The sequence below is a fragment of the Prenolepis imparis genome, unplaced genomic scaffold, assembly GCF_030444845.1.
Source record: "Prenolepis imparis isolate NDT839.2.m4 unplaced genomic scaffold, iyPreImpa1.0 SCAF_1, whole genome shotgun sequence".
In the NCBI taxonomy this organism is placed as follows: Eukaryota; Metazoa; Arthropoda; class Insecta; order Hymenoptera; family Formicidae; genus Prenolepis; species Prenolepis imparis.
This window is the reverse complement of record NW_028141159.1, coordinates 7,228,340-7,252,704: the sequence shown is the minus strand read 5'-3', so window position 1 is coordinate 7,252,704 and position 24,365 is coordinate 7,228,340. Positions and strand designations below refer to the sequence as shown.

Here is a 24,365-nt window from a genome sequence, read left to right as displayed (position 1 = left end):
CATCTGCCCGAAATACCTTGTAACATTCTCTAGAAACGTATATACACCTACATATACTCACATGCACACGGGAATTCCCTGTCGTGTCAGAGCACAAAGCCCCACGACGCGAAATTTATTTAGGGCTCACGCTGCACAATTTGCTACGAATTCGCCGCGACGTGCGCGTCTGAAAATTTACCCTCTAAGCAATAGGATAAGCGGGATTAACCACAAAAATTTTTGACAAAAATTTTCAAACGATAAAAATGTTAAGGTTATGTGAAAACGAATTAATTATATTACCCACGACACGCGAAAAATATCTTAAATTATTCCCGTTATTTATCAAACTCAAATTTCTAAAAGTGATCGAGTTGTTTACGTTCCTAAAATATTATTTTTTGTTTTTTAATTTATTATAGATAAATATTAAATGTTTTTCGGATAAAAATATAATTTTCACAGACGAGACAATAGAATAATATCTTTTATATATATTTAAATATTTTTTATCTTTGATCTTTTTTAAAAATATACGAAACAAAAAATTTCTTAAAATTGCATTTAAGCTTTAATAATTATCATATCATTCTATTTTAATAATTATAACATTCTATTTTTCTTCTATACTACAATATTATTTTATAAAATTTATGACACAGTTATAAGTCAACTTCGTCGAACTAAAATAATTTTATCGAGACATGAGCATAAATTATTTTATACGTTATTTATAAGAATATATATATATATATTTTCTTGCGTTTGAAGACATAACTCCGAATTTTTTATGTAGACATTAACGTTTTCTTAATATTTCGTTTATTACGTTTTCCAAGATAGATCTCTTCTTTAACCTTTTATCTTTGATCTTTTTTAAAAATATACGAAACAAAAAATTTCTTAAAATTGCATTTAAGCTTTAATAATTATCATATCATTCTATTTTAATAATTATAACATTCTATTTTTCTTCTATACTATTATTTTATAAAATTTATGACACAGTTATAAGTCAACTTCGTCGAACTAAAATAATTTTATTGAGACATGAGCATAAATTATTTTATACGTTATTTATAAGAATATATATATATATTTTCTTGCGTTTGAAGACATAACTCCGAATTTTTTATGTAGACATTAACGTTTTCTTAATATTTCATTTATTACGTTTTCCAAGATAGATCTCCTCTTTAACCTACCGATTCAATTAACTTTACTCCAGTCTAGCCTGTCGCGCAAAGTCTAATAACTGCGCACTTATAGTAGGGATATGTACGCGTCCGTGTTCTCCTTTATCCTATCTTTATGTCTCTTTCACTTTATGCGATGCGAAGCAAATTAGTTCGTTAGTACCGGTTGCAATGTCTTGCATAATGGATTCCCGACGTGAGCAAGGTCCCTCCGTGTCTATAGTTGGTTCAGTTATCTGCTCGGCTAATTAGCTCGCCTTGACATAGACAACGCGGCTGTTGCACATATTATTTACCGACAGAAACAATTGTGCAGTGCGCTTGATGAAGCTGATCCAGCATAAAGAACTTTCGCTTTCTATCTAACTGTCTCTATGTTCGCTTTTACGAAATTGCAAATTAAGCGCGAAAGGTAATATAAAGCAGTTCTTCTGTCGAAGCTCTTCTTGATAAGATTTTTTTCTGCATTATTATTTTGTCTTATATAAGAATAATATTTTTTTAATTTCATAACATACATTAACATATATATAAAAGAGATATGAGACGGAAGTTTCTTGCGAAACACGATTACGAGTAATAATAATCTGTATTTATTGTCACCTATTCGATTATAATGTAATGCAAAAATTGCATGTCTCTTGCAAACTTGTCGTGTAGAAACATTCATCCGAAATATTCGTGTCACAAAATTATGCATTATAAATTTGAAATGGGGAAAGATCTCGGCTGCAATTGAAGATGTGTGCAATGAGTTCTATAAAAATCGGGTTGACTCACCCTTAAGCTCGTGCTTCCCTTTCACATCGTATTATGCATCGCACGTTCATGCCATTCGTGCATAATGCATGTTTGCCAGTACGTAAGGTCGAAAACACGGTTGATCACACTACGACGTGTAGACGTTTAACCGTCGCAACTCCGTATTCATGTGCGTGGCTTTGTGTCAGATAAGGCATCGTGCACGTATCTGATCATGAATGCGAGAGATATCCTCATGCAGTACTATCGAGGGTAATAAACGTAACCGAAGTGCCTGCGGAATCAATTCGCATAAGATCTAGAGAGAAAGAGAGAGAGCGACGACGTCGTGTATTCGGTCGAACATCAATCAAGGATAGTAAATACGTCAGAGCGAATTCGCATCGCGAATACGCTATTAGCGGTTGTCATCGCGCCACGAAATGTTATTTGATCTTTCTGGATGTAATTCGAGAATTGGGTTGTGCGTCGCGTGTGTGCGTATCAGTTCCGAAATCGATATTATTTTGATGAACGTATATAGGGCGTGTGCATTTTACATCTGTATGGATGCACGAGATCTTGCATTTAACCTCGGAACCACACTTTGTGTCAGTATGTTAAATGTGAAACCGGAGAAAATAACAGAGGCAGAATAGTCGACCGCTTTTCTTCGCTGTGTGTATTTGATTTCCCGTACTTTAATTAGATTTTCCTCATTTTTTGCTTCGCTGATGCTTTTCTGCAGAAAAGCTCTTTTTTAAATGGGAAGATTATAGTATACTACGGCTAAATGCGGACATTTCGCTTGTAATGATTAAAGCGCAGTTTTTCCAGAGTTAACTTTCAAGCGTGTATATATATGTTTATTGTTATTTACATTTCGTCTATTATTCGTTTAAAAACTGCTTCACATTATGCATTATACGTTACAAAACGATAATATTAAAAAATGAGATCCTATATAAAAAGGCAGGTATAGAAGCAACAGTCTATTACTTTATAACTAAGCGATTACTTAACTATGCAATTTTTTAGTGATGTGCTAAAATAACTCTGTACGACAGGAAATATCAGACACGCGAGTGCAACGAACCCTAGTCATGTACGCGCTACGATATTATCGCGAAAGCGAGCCACCCTTTTTTCCCTTACACGCTACTATAATGGATATCGAAATCATGTTAATGTCAGGCGATGGTATATGTAATTCAGTTTCTGTCGAAACTTCCGGATAGTCTTTTCACACCGAATCTACATAAGCATTATTTACGAGAGAGATAGCTTTATTAAAGCACAAAAAATATTTATTTAAATTATTAAATTATAAAATTTATTTTAAGCGAGAAAAATGTATTGTAATTTCATTCATTATTATTTATTATCTTATACATTTACTTTTCGAGTAAATGTATTAGATATATGTTTTAAAATGTATGTCTTATATCTTTTCGAGCAAAATATGTTTACAGTCTAGACATTTAATTAAGTCTCTATTTTTTTATTTGCATTAATTGTTAACACATCAGGAAAAGTAGCTCAAAATGATGCTTTTCGTATGCTGCACGATTAATTTTGCAATAGAAAGAGATATACATTTGTATATATTTAGCTTATTATTTCATACATTATATTTCTGTGGCTATTAGAATTGTCACAATTAAAAAGTGTTTAAATAAAAATATGTGCGTTTATTTAATAAGTTTATATAATAAATATATACTTTGTATTTTTATTTATATATGAAAATTAATATAAAGTATATATATTTTAAATTATTTTTGTGTATGTGACAAGCTAATAAGTTCATATAAACAGCGAATGCATACTATATTTAAATACATACATTCGCATTACTTATCGATATCTTTGGCAAGCGATATAACTATCAAGATAACCCATTTTGCGTGGCTATAGAAATTGCTAGCTATAATTCTGCAGATAACAATGCAGTTGCATATTCATGAAGGAGCTGTACAAAATGCAATAGCCATTTATTTGTGGTTATATGGGAATTCGGTATTCCCAATCCCCGCTAATCCAAAAATCGTGAATGTTACCGCATCGCAGTGGTAACGCAACGGTTTGCTGACTTTGAAAACCTGATTATTCGCGTGAAATTTAAAGGATAGTTTTGCATGGCGCACTCTTTTTTTCAAAATGCGAAATATTCAATCGCACAACGTCGCGATTCTTAAATAAGCTACGACTAGGGAGTCTGGTTTCGCCGAAATGCTTTTACATGATACCCACGTTTTGCAGCAACGGCACAAGGGGGAAACGACATCTTCTCTTCCGTATTCCCAATAGTAAAAGATTCCACGTACAAGCAATCGTTTCTACGTACACGTAGTGTCTAAAAGTGCTTACACCTCCCAAATGCATGCTCAAATTTTTACTGAGCTTATACGAGAAACGAGAGATCGGAAACGTGGAAGGCACAAATTTTGCCAAATTTAGGACGGAGTTTTCCGAGGGGTAAACCGCTGAGGGCTTTGCGGTGTACAGATTTGCGGAATTAGTGGGCATTAGTGAGCATTGGTGTACATTAATGGGCATTACTAGCCGGGTTTTATTAGCTATTAATTAACGTCATTATTTTTTTAGAACAGAAATTGTTTTGTTCGAGCTTTTCGTCCAATGCGCCTCATAAATAATATATTTTTTATACTTGAAATTTAGAGAAATTTTCATGTTTATTATAAGCGGTTAGGGTTAGGTTAGGCATTATTACGCATTACTAGGGTACAGTAATGCCCAATAATTGGGCATTAGTAGGCATTGGTGTACACAATTTTGGTCAGCGGTTTACCCCTCGGAGTTTTCATTCGATTCGTTCTAATTTCGCATATTGATGAATATTAACGCATAATTGATGAATATAACTCTTTCTTAATTCTCTTGACATTGAAAGCGTAAAATAAATTGACATTGAAAGCGTAAAATAAATTTGATCATTTTCGTAATTTTGATCAGCTGTAGCTGTTATTGTATACATAGGTGCAATCCTAAAAGTTTCGATGCGGAATAAAAAGTATTTTTATAAGAAATAGGAATTATTTTGATTACTTTTTTTTTACAATGTTAAGAAATGTATCATATTTATATATATTACCATTAAATTACGAAACTTGAAACATTTAAATTTCTCCGATCAAGAGTTAGTCTTTGCTTTGAAGGAAACTCTACAAATATATGTGTTTTGAACTTTCTTTTTCTTACGTTTTTCTTTAGCTTGACTTTATTTCAATGAGATAATTGTACTCCTGTGCGCCCGTCTTTTCATTTGAAAGAATAAAACTTTTTAATCTTAAACCGTGCTAAAGTTTCTCAACGACGTCTGTCTTTTATCAGAACTACATTTTGCAGTTGGAAAACTCGGAATAATCGATAATTGTCCTGCGTAAATCACAATGCTCTCTCTCTCTCTCTCTCCATGTATTTTTTTCTCTTCCTAATTTCCATAATATACCGTTCCTTCCCTAGGAAACTAAACATATCGAACGTAAAGCTCCAACGCTTCCACCGCACTCTGCGAGAAATGCGTGATTAAAATAGGTAACACGACACGTCAAACGTATTTCACAACAATAAACTCTAGAGATTCGTTTTCAGATATGCCGTATCGAGTGACATCCGAAACTACTGAACACGTATTTCAACGCGGCCCGCGATATCGTATGACGTAAATTTTCCCGACCTAAGTGCTGTTCGCAATGTAAAAGCGAAATTGATGTATTACGTCGACTAGCACGTTCCGATTCGTGCCGCAATAATGCTTGCGGTGTTTCGGACAGCTTCCACTGCACAGCATTATGATCATGACAGAAACTCGAGAGCGCATAATTCCGCGTACTTGCGCGTCTTGTCTGGCGTCTGGTATTATCCGGTATCGGACAGGCCTGATGATGACTGATGGAAGTCGGCTCGCACATTCGATTTGTCGTCACGCGAAGGCCGGGGGTAGATGGTGGAAAAAAAAAGTCGAGTGGATCGCAATTACCGGGATTTCTGCCGTGGCGTCAAGCAGGGGAATTACCTCGTCTCGGACAACAATTAGTCCGGTTTCAAACTCTCTGTCGCCGTAACCGCTCTCCATTGTACGAGGGAAGCTTTTGCCGAGCCTGCGCGCCGCAGAGAAATAGGATTTCCCGTACCTTCCCCTCCCTCTCCCCGCGATCTCTCTCTTAAATCTCATTTCGAACGGACGTGTCTTTTCCCCTATTTTCAGTGTCCCAACTCTGTCGAAAGGAGTTTTCTCTAGCAAGGACATTAATCCGCCCCGATGGTCGAGTCAGGATTTTTATCGCTATCTCGCCAGTTGAATTTGCACACGAATAGCTCCGTTAAAAAATATTTAGCTTCCTACGCTTTAGCGCCTATATCAATTAATTCGAAGCACGAATCTGCAATGTTAATTCCTTGTTAAGCGATAATGAATTTAAGCAGGAATGGAATTTTATCGTTTGAAAGACGCACATTGAGATATAGGCGGCAAAGTTTATCTCGCTGTCGACAGCGCTCTGGCACAAAAGCTATTCTCCAATGTGTTTTCAAAGTTCAGGGACTGTCTTCTGACAATCAGAATAAACGGAAGAGGAAGTTAGTGCGACGGGCGAGGACCCTGGCAGTTGGAGAACAACTAGTTACAAATGATAAAATAACAGAGCTCATTTAATCTCTCACTCGCGCGTTCCGTTAATTGACGAGAGCTAGCATTGTTTCTTGGTAGGCAAACTTTGGCTATTTTCCTTTCTCCTTTCGCGTTTGTCAGGAAATACAAATCGTGTATTTCCGTAAATCGTTTCGCAAAATCGTGTCGATTTTGCACCTTTATTTCTATTTAACTTGCTGTATTTGAATCGCAACTGATTTCTCGGCAAATCTTTAAGTTTTTCCACGACTTAAAAGCAATTTGATATTTTTTCGCAAGTTTTGAATAACATTTTAAAAATTTTCTATCCAAAGATATAATTCTCATTAATTTTGATTGAAATAAAAAAATTATTTTTTTGTATAACAAAAACATGAAATTTCTCATATCTTCGGATGCTCATTTTATCTACCCCAGAACTCTTTTTAGAACATACTAACAAAAAGCTTTATACATTTTATTATTCTGTAATTATCCGTTCAACTATATTGAAAATTGAAACGGTAAAGAATTTAATTAAGCATGAGCCATTTATATAGAAACAATGCAATCAATCACCAATACTTGAAGATTACATTCAGTTAATTAAAGCTATTCGAACCTAAAACTCGGAATAAAGGATCCCGGGAATCTCGAGAATTTGCTTGCGTTCTTCGGTTCATTCTTCCACGAGGAATTTGTTTTATCGCGAGCGGCTAAACTACTCCCATAAATTACTTTCTCCATGCGATCAGATAATGTCCTCAAATTCACGCGCGCAACTTCCGCCGTAGATCAATCTCCTTGATTCTCCGACCCCCCTCTGGTTGGATGGGCGACCGAGTGACTCGCACTACTTGGAGAAACTGCATTACATTGCGCCAGTTTTCGGGAACAGATTGTTTCGAAAATTCGTCGAATAGATTTGCAGCCCAATAATTGACAATTAAAGTTCGCGATCGAGACTTTTTCAAACAGTTGTGTTTAAACTTATTAAAAATATTCTTAGAGACACTATATCATTAATAAAATTATAGATTGTGTTTTTATATCAATATAATATAAGATTTTTGTGCAATACGAATTTGTAATTTGCAATTGATTTTTTAGATTTTTTTTTGTGTACTCTACGTATTGTTATCGCAGCGTGGTATCTCTACATATGTCACCATACGTGAAAAAAATTTTATAACGATTGAAGCATTAAATAAAAATTAGACGAGAATGGACGAAGCTAAATTATGCATCATGTAAATGGAACAGCGTTGTAAAATAGATGATGCGGATTTGAATCGGTATATTCGCGAATGGTAATAATCAACAATTTATTCCTCGCCATTTGATGCTACACGTCAGAATTTTAAGCCTCGAGGCAGAGTACGAGCAATCGATTTTAGGTTATTTACGTTTCTATTTCCGCGCGTGAAGATGGACGAGCATAAAAATGCTACAAAAGTGCAGGGATATGTAGGAAACACAAAATTTTCATCGTGCCGCGTGTAAATGCGGTACGACCGGAAAGAGACGGGTATATCACGGTAGACGGCTACCACGGAAATTGCCCACCTGCCTAGTTTCCACGATCTTTTCATCCCCCTTTTTCGGTCCCTATTTCGACGCGTAGATATATGATAAATCCAAGTGCATCGAGGCACTTTCTCATCGGGAAAAGGAGATACCGATACGCATACGTGTATTGGAAATTTTACCCTCAAGCTGTTCCTGCGCAAAATATAAACTTTTACAATTAGCTATTACTATTAAAATAATGTATTAAATTAAAATTATATTTACACATACGCATATATGTATGCATTATTTACGCAGTGAAAATAATGAAAAGTACATATTTCCATTATACATTTTCAGAGAGTTACAGATATAACATTGATAATTTAATTCTCGAAATATAAATATAAATATGTGTATAATAAAATGTGACTGCTCAAATCAATTATACAAAATATGAATGAATAAATATATATACGAAGTAGATACTTTTTTATCCTCTTATTGTTAAATGTAATAAACAAATTTTCTTTGAAAAGTGAATTATAGTAAATTATAGTACACATTAAGTAAATTATAGTAAATTAAGAAGAGAGAAATTGAGAAGTAAATTATAGTAAATTAAGCAATTCTTTTAATGTTTCTACGATCGATATGCTATCGCAAAAGGAGGATCTCAATGGATATTCTTATCAGATAGTAAATGTTAAATAGCAAGTATTTCCTTGTTAAATAAAAATGCAATTATTAAATGTATAATTTTAAGTTTTATTTGAAATAGTTTGGATATTTCTTTGATTTTTTTTATGATTATATATACAAGATATATTTAGAAATTTTATTTGTAAAAAAGATATTGATTGTAATTTCTGTGACATATAGATTATATTTTTCTTTTTTAAAATCTTATATTACTTTTCTGGATATTCTATCAATATTTTAGGAATGATATCTCTCAGACAATGTTGTACAGCTGTAGCCACACACTTTAATATTATTGCTTCGTGCAGTTTGCCAGTACCGCTTCTATCATTACTATCCCTTGCGACCAGTGGACATGACTATGGAAGAGATATCGATTCTCTGTGGAAATCATCTTAATGTCGACTATTCCGGCTACTGTTGAATTAAGATCAATAACTCAGATGGATGTGAAATTTATATATAAAATTTTTCCGCGGTATATGCGTGGAGCTCCATTTTTCTTGTTTTTCAACAGCACTGTTATTTTTTTAATCTTGCTATTTTCTTTTCATTAGTCGCCAGGCAATTAAATTAAATAATACCATAATGCTAAATGAATCTATAGAATTTTTCTTTATATGTACTTTGTATATTACCTGGGTCAGTTGCAACATTATACGTGTACATTAGATTTGCTCGATTAATGTTTCGTTAATTTCCATTGTTAATAATTATTTCTACATTTTATTTTGCGTTATTATATCTTATATTTTTCCGTGAAATAAAATAATAGCAAGTAAATACACATTATGCGAATAAACGTTTTCAGCGTAGAAATTTTATAAAATGTAAGCTAAAGATACTTTGGTCGGATTTAGAAGTGTACGTTGGCACGCGCGTCCTTTCGCGCATTATAGCGGATAGACCGTGGAGGTAGGTATAAGGATGGAAATTAGGAACGGTCTAAAGTTTGATAATTAAGAGAGCACTATTTGCTAGAGTGGTTTGTAAGTTACGACGGAGTGTGCGCGTGGTTTAGTTACCGTTATCTTCTATATACGTGATATCCTAACGTTGCTGCACGTTAACTTCGACCTTCGATCCGGTCTTCGTGGTCCTCTCCGTGCTCCTTGGCTAGTGCAGTTAATGCCACTCCTATCCTCTTAAGATATCGCATTATCACTAAGGAGCTTTCCGCGCAGGACGAGGAACTCTCCGCAAGTATAAAAGTGGATCGGATTAAAACTTAACGTGGATCTTCGCATAATTGCATTTCTAACAAGCACGCCGCCCATTGCGACGAGGCGGCGAGCACAAGGTGACCTTCCTCGATTACACGAAGCTCTATTAAACGAAGTGTCGGGCCTGTCCGCAAGCCAAATCCTTCTTGTGGCAAAAGCTCATTACAGAGCGGCGAATCCGCTATACGAACTCTAAAGATACTCTTAAATTAAATCGATATATTAAACCGATAAACACGTTTTTCTAGTTCATCATAGCCGATAATAGAATTAGTGAACTTGTGAGCTTTATTAGCTTTGTGTTATGTTTATTTATTTATTCTCGCGTATATTTTTACAATGAAGATGTCGACTTATTTATGAATTTGTACGTCTTGTTCCGCACACAATGTAGCTTGCCGCGCTATGTGCCATTGTGTTAAAATTCCCACTCCTCCTTCACACTCCTCCTATTCATTATCTCCGTTCGGTTCCGCGAATCTATCGCTCACAACTTCTGACTGACGGCACGACGGTTGTTGAAGTTAACCAAAACTTATATCTAGTTTATGCACCTGTCTCTTCCCTCTTATAATCTCTGTAAACGCGGCTGCGGCCTTTGCCGCAAACTGCTATTCCTGCGAGCGCGAGATTGCAGCCGCCGCGTTGTAGAATTCGCAACCTGGAACTCACCCAGGAGGTGCATATCAGGTTCACGCACCGCTGGCATCATAATACCAGCGCGCGATTCAACATAGTTAGCGCATCTTCTACTAAGACCTGTCGGTAACGAGCTCAACTTTCGACGACCAATTATCGCGAATAGACTTTAGCGTGAGCATTCATGACCATTCTACCTATACTGAACCTCGAGTTTCTTAAGTGCAAGATACCGCGTCCTTATGTGCGATTTTACAGAAACATTACTGGCTTTACTTACACAGTCCACAAACAGTAAAAAAAGAACCATTTATTTTAATGGAAATGGCTAATGGAAAAACGTTGCGTAAACTGAAATATATTATGGTGATGGTTGGATATTAAATATTATGTACATGTTAATATATTTTTAGTGAACAAAACTTGTTTTTAAAATAATAGGGATTTATTAAAAAATAAATCGACGCAGTAGAAAGATAGTATAAAAATAATTTTCCGAATGAAAATCCTTGAATGAAAATAATCCTAAAAATAATGACATATGTAAGTCACGACATGTTTTTCATTATAGCACATAATATTAAATATACATGCTTATAGAGATAGTTCTGTATCTAATTTCATATAATGACATATTCAACATTATGCCTATTTTACCTCGCTACTTTTGCAAATGGCAGAGACGTATTTATGAGCCAGACATTTTATCGGGCTATTTTAACTACACTGTATTATTTTATGATCTATGTATCTGTTAATAAATTTATATACACTTCTTGAGTTGTAGTACGTCTAGTTGTATAATATTCCTAGTATATTCTACGTAAATTCTAATCAAATTTCGTCTTTGTTTCTCAGATAATTCACGGCGTGCACATCGAGCCGGCGCACGAAGTAAAGAAGCGTAGCATTAGTCAGCCAGTTCGCATCCTGCTATCTTACGACGAGAGCGTCTTTAGGTGAGTCGGTACATATTCATCAAGATCTACAAGATTTAACAAGATTTGTCGGCGTGAAATTACGAAGAGTTACGATCGACTATACATCGAGACACAAATCGAATTTACCTCGCAAGCATGGTGAACTGCGCTAATTATCCTAAGCGACATTCTCCTGCCAACTAGTCGAAAATAAAGGAATATTTAGCTCTAATTTGATTTATATACAAATTCGTATGTTTCTGTTCTGCATGATATAAAATATGAGGCATCAACGTAAGAGAAAGCTTCCTCAATTATTTCTTTTTTCATCTCAATTTTTATAAAAATTTCATTTTTGTGACACAAACGCCAATAGATTAATATTTAGAAACACATCTGCAAAAATAATGTAAACTTTTTTAAGTACATTTTAGCTTCATAATATGATCTTTCAATTTGTTGGATTATAACGTATTGCAGAACGATTAAAAACTCGGAGGAATAATTTTTCCTCTTTGAAAAGTAACATTTTCGCGACATACAATGAGTTTATACGCTTCGTAATTTCTTTACCTCGTGGTAATTAATTTTCTACATCCGCCTACAGCTTTCCTCTTACGAATAACTAAATTTTTCATCGACGTCATCTTGTCGTCACGTCTCCAGCGGGTGTGTCTAATCCCCCCGCTACGTATTTTATATAACGTACGGTGGAATCTTTTTTGCGCGAAGCTAATTTACTAAAGTGCCCATAAATATTTTTCTTCGTAGCTTAATTCTAAAATGGTGGCAGAAATTAGCTCGACCATATCGCGTAATACTTTCATTACCGTACGACGTTCTCGAGTTACCTGTCGCTTACTCGCGTCGTGAAAAGAACAATACGAATTCACCGTCTCTTTCCATCTTGCGAAGATAGTTTTCTATCCTTAATTGCTGCCGCGGCGACGTTATTTCTAATGCGCCCGAAAAAAAAAGAAAACATTACCGTAATGTTGCAGGATGCTTCTTAAACGTGTATATCGCGAATATTTATTTTATCGCGTTTGCCGTTTCTCTCGAGGAATTTACTCGAATCAAGGAGGATATTGTCTAGCGTAAAATTCCATCGTGAGTTTCAATATTGCCAAGTAACGTCTTGAAAGAGCTACGATAATGGAATAAACACGCCGAAACGGCGTGTATATTTTGAGTTATTATTATTTGTATTATTTTCTGTAAGTTTTGATATTTTCGCTTCGGTTATTTCTCTCAGGTAGCACTCGAGAAATTTAGTAGTATATTGCGGATAATCTCCACCGCATCTCTTAGCGTCTTCTCCCACAGTTTCTGTGGAAGGTAATGCGTTAAGGCTATAATAGCTGGAAACATGATAAGCAAAGATACGGTTACTGCGCTAAACGACGATTCCGTACTAGCTGGTGTGAGATAATATCGGGATGGTATATGATATTACCATTAGCACTCCATAACGATGCTTATGCATTAATAAACGACTACTTTACTTGGATTGCAATTTAATATAATGTCACGTATCCCTTAAACAATTGAGATTTTATCCACAAAGAAAAATAATCTAAATAAAAAAAATGTACAGTATTTTTTTCAAAAATTTAAAATCAAACTTACAATGAAATATATCATTAGCGAATAAAAGTTTATTCTGTTTTTCATTTCTGTGTGATCTTGTCATGAGAGTCATCTTCTTCGATTTAGAATTGTCACATAAACAGCGAACCTCCCCCCTCAGAGAGACTCGTAAAACAATTATTTTTATTGTCGCGCTCGTTTATTATTGCGAAGGAGATAATCCTGCGTCATTGTCACGTAGCTGTAGCCAGCCATCTCGATCCTATTGATTTCTGAAATAATCCCTCTGGCGTATAACGCGCGTATAGAACGTGAGTTCGAGTTAGCATCTCACGGCTTCGATCTCGGAACCATCTCACAGAAATGTTTCCGTTCTCGCGATCATCAGATAAGTCGATGTACCGGCGTGTCATGAAGTGCAACGCGGCGACGTAAACCGTTACGAAACGACTATTGCGAACTCGCTATCTTGCTTAGTGATTCACAGCCCATTGACCCTGTTCCCTCAAGTTTGATGCGACATGTATATAAGCGGTGTTCTTTCTCCCTGTTTTGTCGTCGCAAACGTATAATTATGTCTGCAGGCTGACTCGTATATTAACGATTCGCGATATTCCGTGATAGCCCGGTCGGAAACACCGTCACATTATGCTGGTTACAATAGAGCAAAATCTTCTATTCGCTTCCCTGAGTGTGCCAAGACTTCTTAGCACAGTTTTTACACTCCGCTCTATACTTGCATTATGTTGGATTGAAAACGCAGTCCGAATAAATATATCCATTCGAGTTGGCGAATTTCGTTATCCCGAATTCGGGAGAATACATTTTCATTATTGCCTTGCGCTAGTAGAAAGATTATAATGAAACGCTTCGCCGGAATATCGCAGAAATAAAATACAATAAATCACGTTATAAATATTTAATCGCGATAATCGAGAGATGAACGAATAACGTAATCGAAGGAATAAAACAATTCGAACACTCGGACAAAGACTAATTAAGATGTTACCCTCGAAAACAGAGAGCAAACACTCCAAATATGTCATTTCACATGGCGATGACGCGATTCGCATAAGACTCAGTTTAAAGTGCCGACCGGGGCGACGAAGCAACTTTTAACTTCTGAGAGAGCAAAAGTTCTCAGCAGTTGTTAAATGCCTCTGTGGCACTCGGCGAAACTTTTGGAGTGTCAGCCCCCCCGTAAGTTTCTACGTTGCATTAACCGCGCATTTTGTTCTGTGGACGTGTATTCATCTGTAAACATGATTTTTGCTATGCACAAAGGACTTTTCAACGTAGTCAGTTTCCGCGTAAATATTGCAATACGGTTTTAACGCGACTTCGCTGAATGTGACGCGGTTATACAACAGATACTTCAAGCGTCTTCAGATAAGCAGTTAAACTGCATTACGTCATTTATTAATTAATTGATGATAACCCGCTTAACACAATTAAGCTTATTTTTCATCATTTATTCAGTCTGACTTTTTGATTTGCATCTCATAGATGTGTATATTTTTTTTAGTTTGCAGAACACAGTGTTTAAATTTCGAAATAACAACAAGTGTGTAGAAGTCATGTAATCGCGCATGTACATACATACATATGTACGTGAACAGCTTCAAAAGTCGGACTGACACAATCGCGTCGCGATGCACAACGACGCGTATGTACAGTATAAAAGTCGTGGACCTCCAGTTTTCGTGAAATAAGGTCACGTCGCGCTGTGCAGGTGCACGACAGCGTGTCATTATGCACCGTTTCCTGTGCACCATTATTATACCTATGTCGCGTCGGAATCGTCCTATCTTATGCACGCGCGAAGGAGCGTTGACCCGTAATAGAACATCTCGTCGATTTCACTTTCTTACGTGCGATATCATCGAATATTCACGATGAATTGCGCATTTGATTTGCATCATTATTATAGAGCGATATCCATATCGTAAAATTGCGATATCCAAATGTATTTGCTAGCTATGCTAAAAGTATGAAAAAAATCTCTTACAAAAACTTATTTTTCTTCCGACTAACGAACAATTGCATTAAAAGATTAAATAAATATTGCAATTAATCCATACGAATAATTTTAGTTTTAATTATAAAATGCATAATTTATAAAATTATGTTGAGAAAGATGAAATATATGTTAAAATGAAAAATAAAGTACTATGTGCATTGTATGTTAGCGAATTTTTTTCATTTTTCGTATTTTATAAATTATTGGGCAGTTTTTTGGAACTTTCCCTCTTTTTTTTTGCCGAAAAACTCAATAATATACAACCACATCCGCGTATTATTGACAATATTGTATGTAGCGGTTTTTCGAAAAGAGCCAAGCGAGTGGTAGCATTTCAATCTCATTTTCACTCCTCTATTTTTGAATGAATGTGATATTATTTTCACACAGCATCATGCATCATAATTATACAACAAAGTATATGATGTAAAACTGCCGGACATATTGCCGAAGTAAAGTTAGTTTTAAAAACTGTTTACATATTTATATATACATATTTATACATACAACGGGAACACAATTCCCTATCATATAGAATTATCGTACAGATTGAAAACTCTCATTTGCCACCGTGACATTTCTGTTATCCCGTTGCTCGATGCTGTACTATTAGCGGATTCGTTCGCGGACGGATACAAATTATACGAACAGCGTGGAATAATAACGCGCAGCGCAAACAGCAAATTAATTAACGAGTGAGTCAAAAGTTAAAATATAGCGAGATGGATAAAAAAAAAAAAAAAAAAAAAATGTAACTTTATTTTCACGCAAATGCAGCATGGGACGAATTTAGCAAGCAATAACTACCGCATTTGGTTGGATAATAGATACATTAGCACGTATACATTTGTCGAAACATTTTATCCGTCGAAACGATATGCCGCGCCAACTCAAATATATTTCTCTCATTTTCAGCGAATCGCCATTTTATTAAGCGATGACGCAATAATGCGTACCTTTTTCTCAGTTTCACTCGATTATTAATTCCTCGCCTGTTTCATATTCGATCGTGCTTGTTATTTGCGGGTCAATCCAGTGATGAGCGATATCTCTGCGGCGGTGATTACAATCGGCAATATTTTTTGTAGAACGATATGGTCATGCTGTATTGATAAAGCACTTGTGAGTATTACGCATCTCTCGCTGCGGGCATAGACTATCCGCAAATAGCTGAAATTTTCGATTGTATGTGTATGTGCATGCACATTTTACGTTTCCGGATACGTTGTACCGATCGGATGTATATACGAATTGATGATCCGAATCAATTTCTGTTACATTTGCTTTATATAAATAGTTTTGTGGATAGATGGAAAATGTATGCCTAAGAAATTAATCCTCTCATGCATCTATTTATTGTACAAGCAAAAATAATACAAAGATATTTTATTTAACGAACTCTTATTTAAATTCTTAAGATTTTTACAAATTCTCTCTTGATATAGGTGGCGAATTTTGCTGTAGCAACGTCTACATATTTTATCTTTTTTATGTAAAGTTTTCCTCATTGACTCAAGTAAAAATGCAATTATACAAAAATACTTAATTAAGCGAAATGCGCTCAATTTTGGGTAAATTGCGGCGTATCCGAATTTCGGATTGCCGGCCCCCGCCTAGAGACTACCCTTGTCCCTTGTAATTAATCGCGTTTCCTCGTTACCGATAATTAATCCCGTGTCGGCTGTACGCGGCGAAATGAAAAAAAAAGCTCGAATTAACCAGCGAGGAGAGATCCATCGATATTGTCGCTATCCGACCGTGGGGCGATTTCTCTGGGGAGATCGTATAGTTGGCGAGAGCCGTTCGACAGAAAGCGGCGAAATTTTCGCTGTGTAGCGTCCAAAATTTGGCCGCCTGCCAGGGAACCGCAGTGACGTTGTATAAAAGCTCGTTCGCAGTTATATGGCCTTATTGAATTTCGGCATCGGTACCGGCGCTGGAAATGGAGCTCTCAATCTAGGGGTTTATCTATAACCGCACATGTGTGCTCTTATTTTATAGCTTTAGTCATCGAATATTGCAGCATAAATATTTCATGTTTGAATCATGGAACACCCGAGTGTTAAAAGTGAGGAATGAGAGGGAGGATGCTTTAAATGAGCATAAACTATGGGTACACATACACACACATACGCAATTTTCAATAATTTTCAAGTTTTGAAAATTATTGAAAATTATTACTTTTTACTTTGACAGTAATATGAGATATTTAATTCGGATAAGATATTGCTATTTGCGAACTTCAGCGTTAATACTGATGTGCTCAGGATGCACAGTCTTCAATATAATTGCGCATATTGGAATTCCGCGACGCTCTTCTCTCTACAGAGACATGACGCATTACCTTTGGCAGTTCGTTAAGCGTAAACGGATGATATCTCAAGCTTGAAAGTTAGAACATTCCGTGTCTACATACGATATATTATATTTGCATCTCAAAAGACCTCCTGTCTTTATTCTTTCTACTTACTCAGTAAGCATATTCTTTCATTCAGCTTCCTATGATTATTTCAGTAGCCTTTTACTTTTTCAGTGCGAGCCTCTCAATCTCGTTGAACGATAACGCTATAATTTCTGTTTTTGGTCTTGCATGCAGTAGCAATATAATAATTGAATTGAATCAAATTAGAGTTCACGGAAACTTGAATTCATTGAAGAGGATGAGTTCTCGGAATATAACGAAGCTGAAATCGTAGACTTGTTTTCGAAGATTGGATAATCCAATTTGAATGGATCTTGATGATTCCCTTATCTTGATTAACGAATAGTGTATATACATCATGATATTGTTTGCTTCGAATACAGTTCGGGGAATCATCAAGTCCGATGAACGGCCTTTCGCCCAGTAAAGCGTCACATTTGAATAAGTAGGAAGTTCTCTAGATTGATATCAATGTTACTTCTCCAAAATTAAACTCGGCTCGCTCGATTCGCACCAATGTTTGCACATTCGCTGGCATGACTTAAGTGTGGGATATAACTATTTGGATTTTATATACGAATGCACATATTACTTCCGTTTTCAGCAAGGTAGTTGGAAATATTGTAAACGTGAAAAAAGAATGAGGCACCATGTTTCTCGTGTAAGTTTTCGTGTATGTGTATATATATTCGATGCCGGCAACTGTTTATAAAATATAAGCTTTTTCGAGCAACACGAGCGCACCCGAGCGCAATTTTCTTGGACAAGTTTACAAGAAAGTTTTCTAACGTTGTTATTGGACTACTATATTTCGTTTTAAACGGAGAAGTTGGTTACGTTCCTGTCGTGAAACCCCCACTTTGTAATATATAGTTTTATAGTACTAAATTAAAAAATAAAATTGTCTTTGATTAAATATAAATTTATATTCTGATGCACAAATTAAATGCTTGTTAATATCAATCCTGGCAATTATCGGCGAATACATTACTTTTCGTTAAAGAATATTACAATTAAATAGGTCTGAGTAGAAAATAATTTATAGATATAATGTTGTCATTAGCGTAGAAACTCTATTCCATGCACGGAGTACAGAAAACGTTTGTTCATTTGTTAAAATGAATTCGCGACGTAGCACACAGTCAACTAGTTCTCACGAGCGCGGTTATTCGCAATGAAAGTGTAGAAAACATGGTAAAGGGAGAGAGTCTGGTAATTTTGTGCCCTTTGTGCTCGTTCCCATGTGCATATTTATGTGCTCCTGACGCAAGTGGCGCTTCATCAACGGGCCCCAGTTAGCAACAATTTCTAAAACGTTAACATCCTTGCCTCTGCATACGAAAACAAGCACTGTGATACTGATAGTTTGTTTGCTGCATGGGTAGTTTCCTTTATCCGTGTGCTCATCTCTAATTCATGTATAAAAACGGAGTAAAAGAGCAAAGAGAATAGCATATAAATGTGCGCTTACACACACACTCCACACGTACACATACTTACCCTCACATATACATACAATATATATACATATATATATTAAATAAAATTTTATTTTTGCACATTTTATTTCAAACTTATTAAAATTAATTTATAATATAATATTTTTAATGTATATATCATATTTATGAAATAATTTAATTTGATTATATATAAGAGAAATAAACATCTCATAAAGAAAGATGTGATTCTTAATGGAATATTTTCTATTAATGAATCTCATATATTTATGTAAAGTACAATAACTTAATATTTTTTATTAAATATGTATAATGCGATAATTTGTTTGAATTATTTATATTTATATATTTACGATATTTATCCATTTTTTAAAGATACTAAAAATATTTTTAAAAACTAATAAGATTGCACATATATATTTGCATTTTTCTGTATTTTCATTATTTCTGTATTTTATTTATATATACGACATTTATTTATATAGCAAATTTGCTTATGTAAGATATATATTTTATACGCATATTATTCATAAAACGGAAGCTAATTGGTTCGATGTTAAATGAGAGCGCGAATTTACACTCTGTACGGCCACATAAAAAAGGAAATGCATTCTATGGAAAAGTTTTTGATAATATTTCTCAGGAAAAATCTATAGTTGAGAAACTTTTCTTAAAGGCGAAATTTTTTCAGAGAAACTTTCTATTATAAACTTGTTCATGAGAGTTAGAAGAAAAAATTTTTTTTTGTAGGTGTTAATGGCTTATTTTTTAATATATATTATAATTTATAAGACATTATTCTTTCAGCTTTAAACAATAAAGTATTGGAATTTTGAAAAATATCTTTTATTTAAAATCTATGTTTGCATTAATATTGGAATCAAATAAGAGTATACCGTAAAACAAGTTTGCGGTATAAAATTAAATTTTTTAAAAATAATCGATTCCGTATTATTGAGTATGTATATAAAGTGCTAATATAAAATATGTAATAAAACCAGGTTATACGGAATTTTTTGCTAGATATAATTTTTTACGTTTTAACACATCAGCGTGATAATATAAAAGATAAAATTTCGTTAATTTATTTATAAAAAAAAAATTACCTTGTGATATTTTATTCTTTTATCTTTATTAATGTATGTTTATAAAATTTGTACAAATTTAAGCCGATTAAATCGTTGTTAATAAACGTCCGTTTAATCGAGCGCGCCAGTTTCACATTTCACGAGTCGCCTTTTCACGATAGTGTTGAAAACATCGTAAACCGTGAAAACCTGCTAATTTTCTGCTTGTGCTGTTCGTCGTTACTTGTATGTCTACGTATAGCCATGCACGATAGAGACCAATGCCAGTGGCATAATATTTATAAAATATTAGCGTTCTAGCGTTTTTCAAAGGAAAACCGAGTCCATGTGCAGCGCGTGTACCTGTTTTTACGTCAAAGGTTTAACCCTAATTGGTTGTTTGCATTTGCACGCCTAAATTGTACGTTGCTATTTCCTTCTATCTATCTCTCTCTCTCTCTCTCTCTTTCCCTTTCTCTCTTATTTTCTCTCACTTTTTCTCTTTCTCTTTCATTCTTTCTTCCTTTTCCCTTTTCGTTGACATATCTACTATCTATCCTTCTTTTGGTAAATGTTTACCTTGTCGTAATGCTTGTGTAATGCGGTGACAGGTCGGAATACTGTCATGCAACATTCGTGTAAATTTGCCAGTTTTACTTACCGATCGTAAATTAAGCATAATATCTAAACATGTTTGATAGAGTAACGAGCGATACGTTTTTTCTAAAAATATATACGTAAGCTACTAGATATTTGTATATAGTTAAAAATCTTGAAATTAAAAGACTATATTTTAATTAACGACGCTAAATTCAAGCAAAATTTTGAGCATTAATTTCGACAGGATATTAATATAATAGCGAAATATGTTTCTCTTTTTACGCCCGCGCTCATGTTACATTTGATATACGACTCGCGTTTATTTCTCGAATGAACTTCAGGAAAATGAATTGCGGTCAACCTTCCCAAACATTCGTAAAATGATACATGTGCAATATGATAAAAAAAAAGGAAAAAAAATTGAAAGATATTATACCGAAAATTGTCGACCATACGTTACGCGAATTAAATTATAGATCAGAGAGAAGTGATAATATATCAATATAGTCTTTTCATCTTCTTTGCGATCTTGAAATTACGCGATTATTTGAAATTGTGGGATCGCGAAGACCAACTCTGGCTAAGACAAATCCCTGGCTAAGCTGCTGACCATCAGTTTGTTTTATTAATCGGGAGAAACCGATCGCCTGGGAGTCCGCATCGATGCGTCACGGACTTTCACGTAATGCAATTGTGATATACTAGTTCTTCATGAAATAAGTCGGACCGTAATATAGACAGTTAAAATTGGTAGAAATTACGTTACTTTCTCAGCTCCCCGTGTAACTACTATCGGTGCAGCTCCCCTATCTATCGCAGGGCTCTTACGCCTTCTACGCTGCTAATGAACGAAACTTTCCTATTGCTTTTTTAAACAATACTCTCCTCGCCGTTGAACTTCCTAACGAACTTCGGCAATCGCTTTATCCCGTAGTCGGAGTGGCGATGTATTAAAAGACTTTCCCGAGTACCGAAGGGATGTGGCGGAGAGTTCACGGAAAGGGTACGCGCGCAGACAGAAAAGCTTCTGAACATTGAGGAAACGGTACAGGTTTGGAAAGGAACTGGATAGAGGCTCATGTTCGCGAATTAATCTGTTTCAAGACGGAGATATTTATATATTTACGATTGGGTAAAATTTCCTATGTGATAGCCCTCAAACTCTTTAGTATTCTTTTTTGAATTAAGATTTTCTATCTTTGATATATTTAAGATGTACGTTTATAAAATTTAAGGTGAGATTTCTGGTACTCGAATGCGAAATCGAGTTTCTTCTCGTTAAAGTTATTTCAATCCTCCATCAAACAAAGTAATCTGTCGTGATTGGCGAATATTTGTGTGTAATTAAAACGATTTCGCGTTAAAGACGGGGTGATCCGCTTTCTAGAATGGGCTTTTTAGGAACCAATAAGTTCGATTCCTCTTGTAAGCGACCAATTTCATGAGTCAATATTGCCCTTTGCATTTTGATTAGTGCAATGAAATCTTTATTTTGGTTCGCCAGAGTTTGGAGATATCTGCATTTCTCATCGGTTTGAATTGTTTGATCGTTGAAGATTCATTCTGTATTATTTGTTTTCCGAAGCTTGCTTTATATTTTTTTATAAATCATATATTTACATTTAAAATTTTTCTTATAATTCCGCGATGTTATTACATGTATCTTTAATAAAGATTGCAAAAGTGTCAAATTTTATATTTTTTTTTGCATTATGCGCTTAAAATATTATAATGACACAAGTTTAGAAAATAACGTATAATTGCATGTAATTGTTTAATCTATTCTCTTAAAAAGAACACGATCCATAATCTGCCAAAAATTATTTCCTCAGAAATGAAAACAATAAAATATTCTCTGACAGCTCTTTCTATGACGTCAATTATTTAAAAAAAATCAGATTAGTAAAAAAAAATATGTATTATTATTTTTCTTTGAAATCTTTACAAACTTGTCTTAAATATTTCCGACGACCTCTACATTATAAAGCTCTTTGTATTCGGGGATATCTTGTTGGCGACAAAATCACGTACGGCCGCCGTCAGTGTTCGTTAATTGCCGTAATTGCAATAATTAATTCGATTCATTTCCAGCTGCGTCTGATTAATTCGGTCCCTTCGCTCCCTGCACGCAACCATTCGCTCCAGCCGGTGCATCATCCTCATAAACGTGCTTCGAAATCTCAAAAGTGGAGAAAATTTAACAGTAAACTTTTGTTTCAATTCTTTCTTCATTACATTGCTTGCGTATAGATACGCGCGAAATCTGAAAATATTTTTAAGAAAAACGTTTCTATACGTAAAAAACATCGATCAGTGATCAATAATATTACAAGACAAGTTTTTTTTACATTTAAATTAGAATATATAATTTAGATATTCTTAAACCTTTAAAATATGCATAACATTATAAATAATATATATAAGAAGATGATTTCTACAATTGCGATGTAAGGAGATGAATATTTTTTTATCTGATTCGTGCGACGTCTACTTTGTTCGCGTTAATTTGCACTGCAGCACATAGTTCACTGCTTCATTTAATTACTCTCTGTAATAAAAAATTTTTTTATAGAACATGCTGCATTGACGATTGTGTGGGCGTTATTGCGCTTGCTGCTACGCTTGATTCTCATGGCATTCAACTTGACTTTTGCCGTCCGCGTGCACTTTCACCGCATTAAAAACGGAGAGCGCTCGGAAAGTGCAGCGGACCGGTACCGATATTACGAAAGTGGGGATCATCAATAGTGCGCTTTTGTATCACATGCATGAATGCAGCATGCACAAAGCCTAGCGCGATAAACGGAAATTATTTTAAAATACCTTCGCGTTTATTTTAATCGCGACGCGTCGCGATATTTTCGGAAGCATATCGTTGCTCCGAAATTTCTACTATATAATTCGAGACGTATTTTTTTAAATTTAAAACACGCGTGTATATTTTATTTCTTTTTGAAGCCGCTTTTTTAATCTCTCGTGTAAATGAGCTAACATTAATTGATTTATTTATTCATATACGTTCTTCCTGTGTACGTGGAACGATTAAACGCGATGAAAGATGTAAATAAATAAAGATATTAAATTTCTGGTTTTATTATTTTAAGTTGTGTAAATTTCTGCTCGTCAATATTTTAACAAAAAAATTATACATTTCTTTTTTCATGGATATGTAATTACGGACGTCGAAATGGAGCACTTGTACATGCTGCGGATAAATAATTTCAATTCGGTTTGTAACGTATGCGTGCTCTTGTGCTTTATTCACTCCCAAACATTAAACGAAGTAAATATCGGAATCATTGAATGCGCAATTAATTATATTGCGTAGATCGATGAATTTAATATACGTATTATATATCATCGCAGCTAAATAATGGCTCATCATTTAAAATATTAAACATGTAATTTTTTAACTAATGGAAGAACCTTACATAGGATCGTTATTAACGGCGCACGATTGAATTTCGCATTAATATTTCATAATCACAGACTGTGCATCGGGATTATATATGCCACGTTTTCACGAAAATAATATATAATTATAACCAGTCTAATACATTCATGAGTAATATTTATAAATAACACGCGAAACTGCGAGCGTTATGCAAGGCATTACAATGCCTCAATCCATATCAAATTCACAGAATATCCTTTATTTACGAGG

At 34.8% G+C, this 24,365-nt stretch overlaps 1 protein-coding gene across 1 annotated transcript in view; it reads left to right on the top strand.

The window, feature by feature from the left end:
- Invadolysin (leishmanolysin-like peptidase, invadolysin) overlaps positions 1-24,365 on the top strand; it is a 256,032-nt gene that overhangs the window by 107,970 nt on the left and 123,697 nt on the right. The window contains exon 3 of the mRNA XM_083052517.1: positions 11,484-11,584. Within this exon, the coding sequence (XP_082908643.1) occupies positions 11,484-11,584 (101 nt within the window). The remainder of the gene's footprint in view (positions 1-11,483; positions 11,585-24,365) is intronic.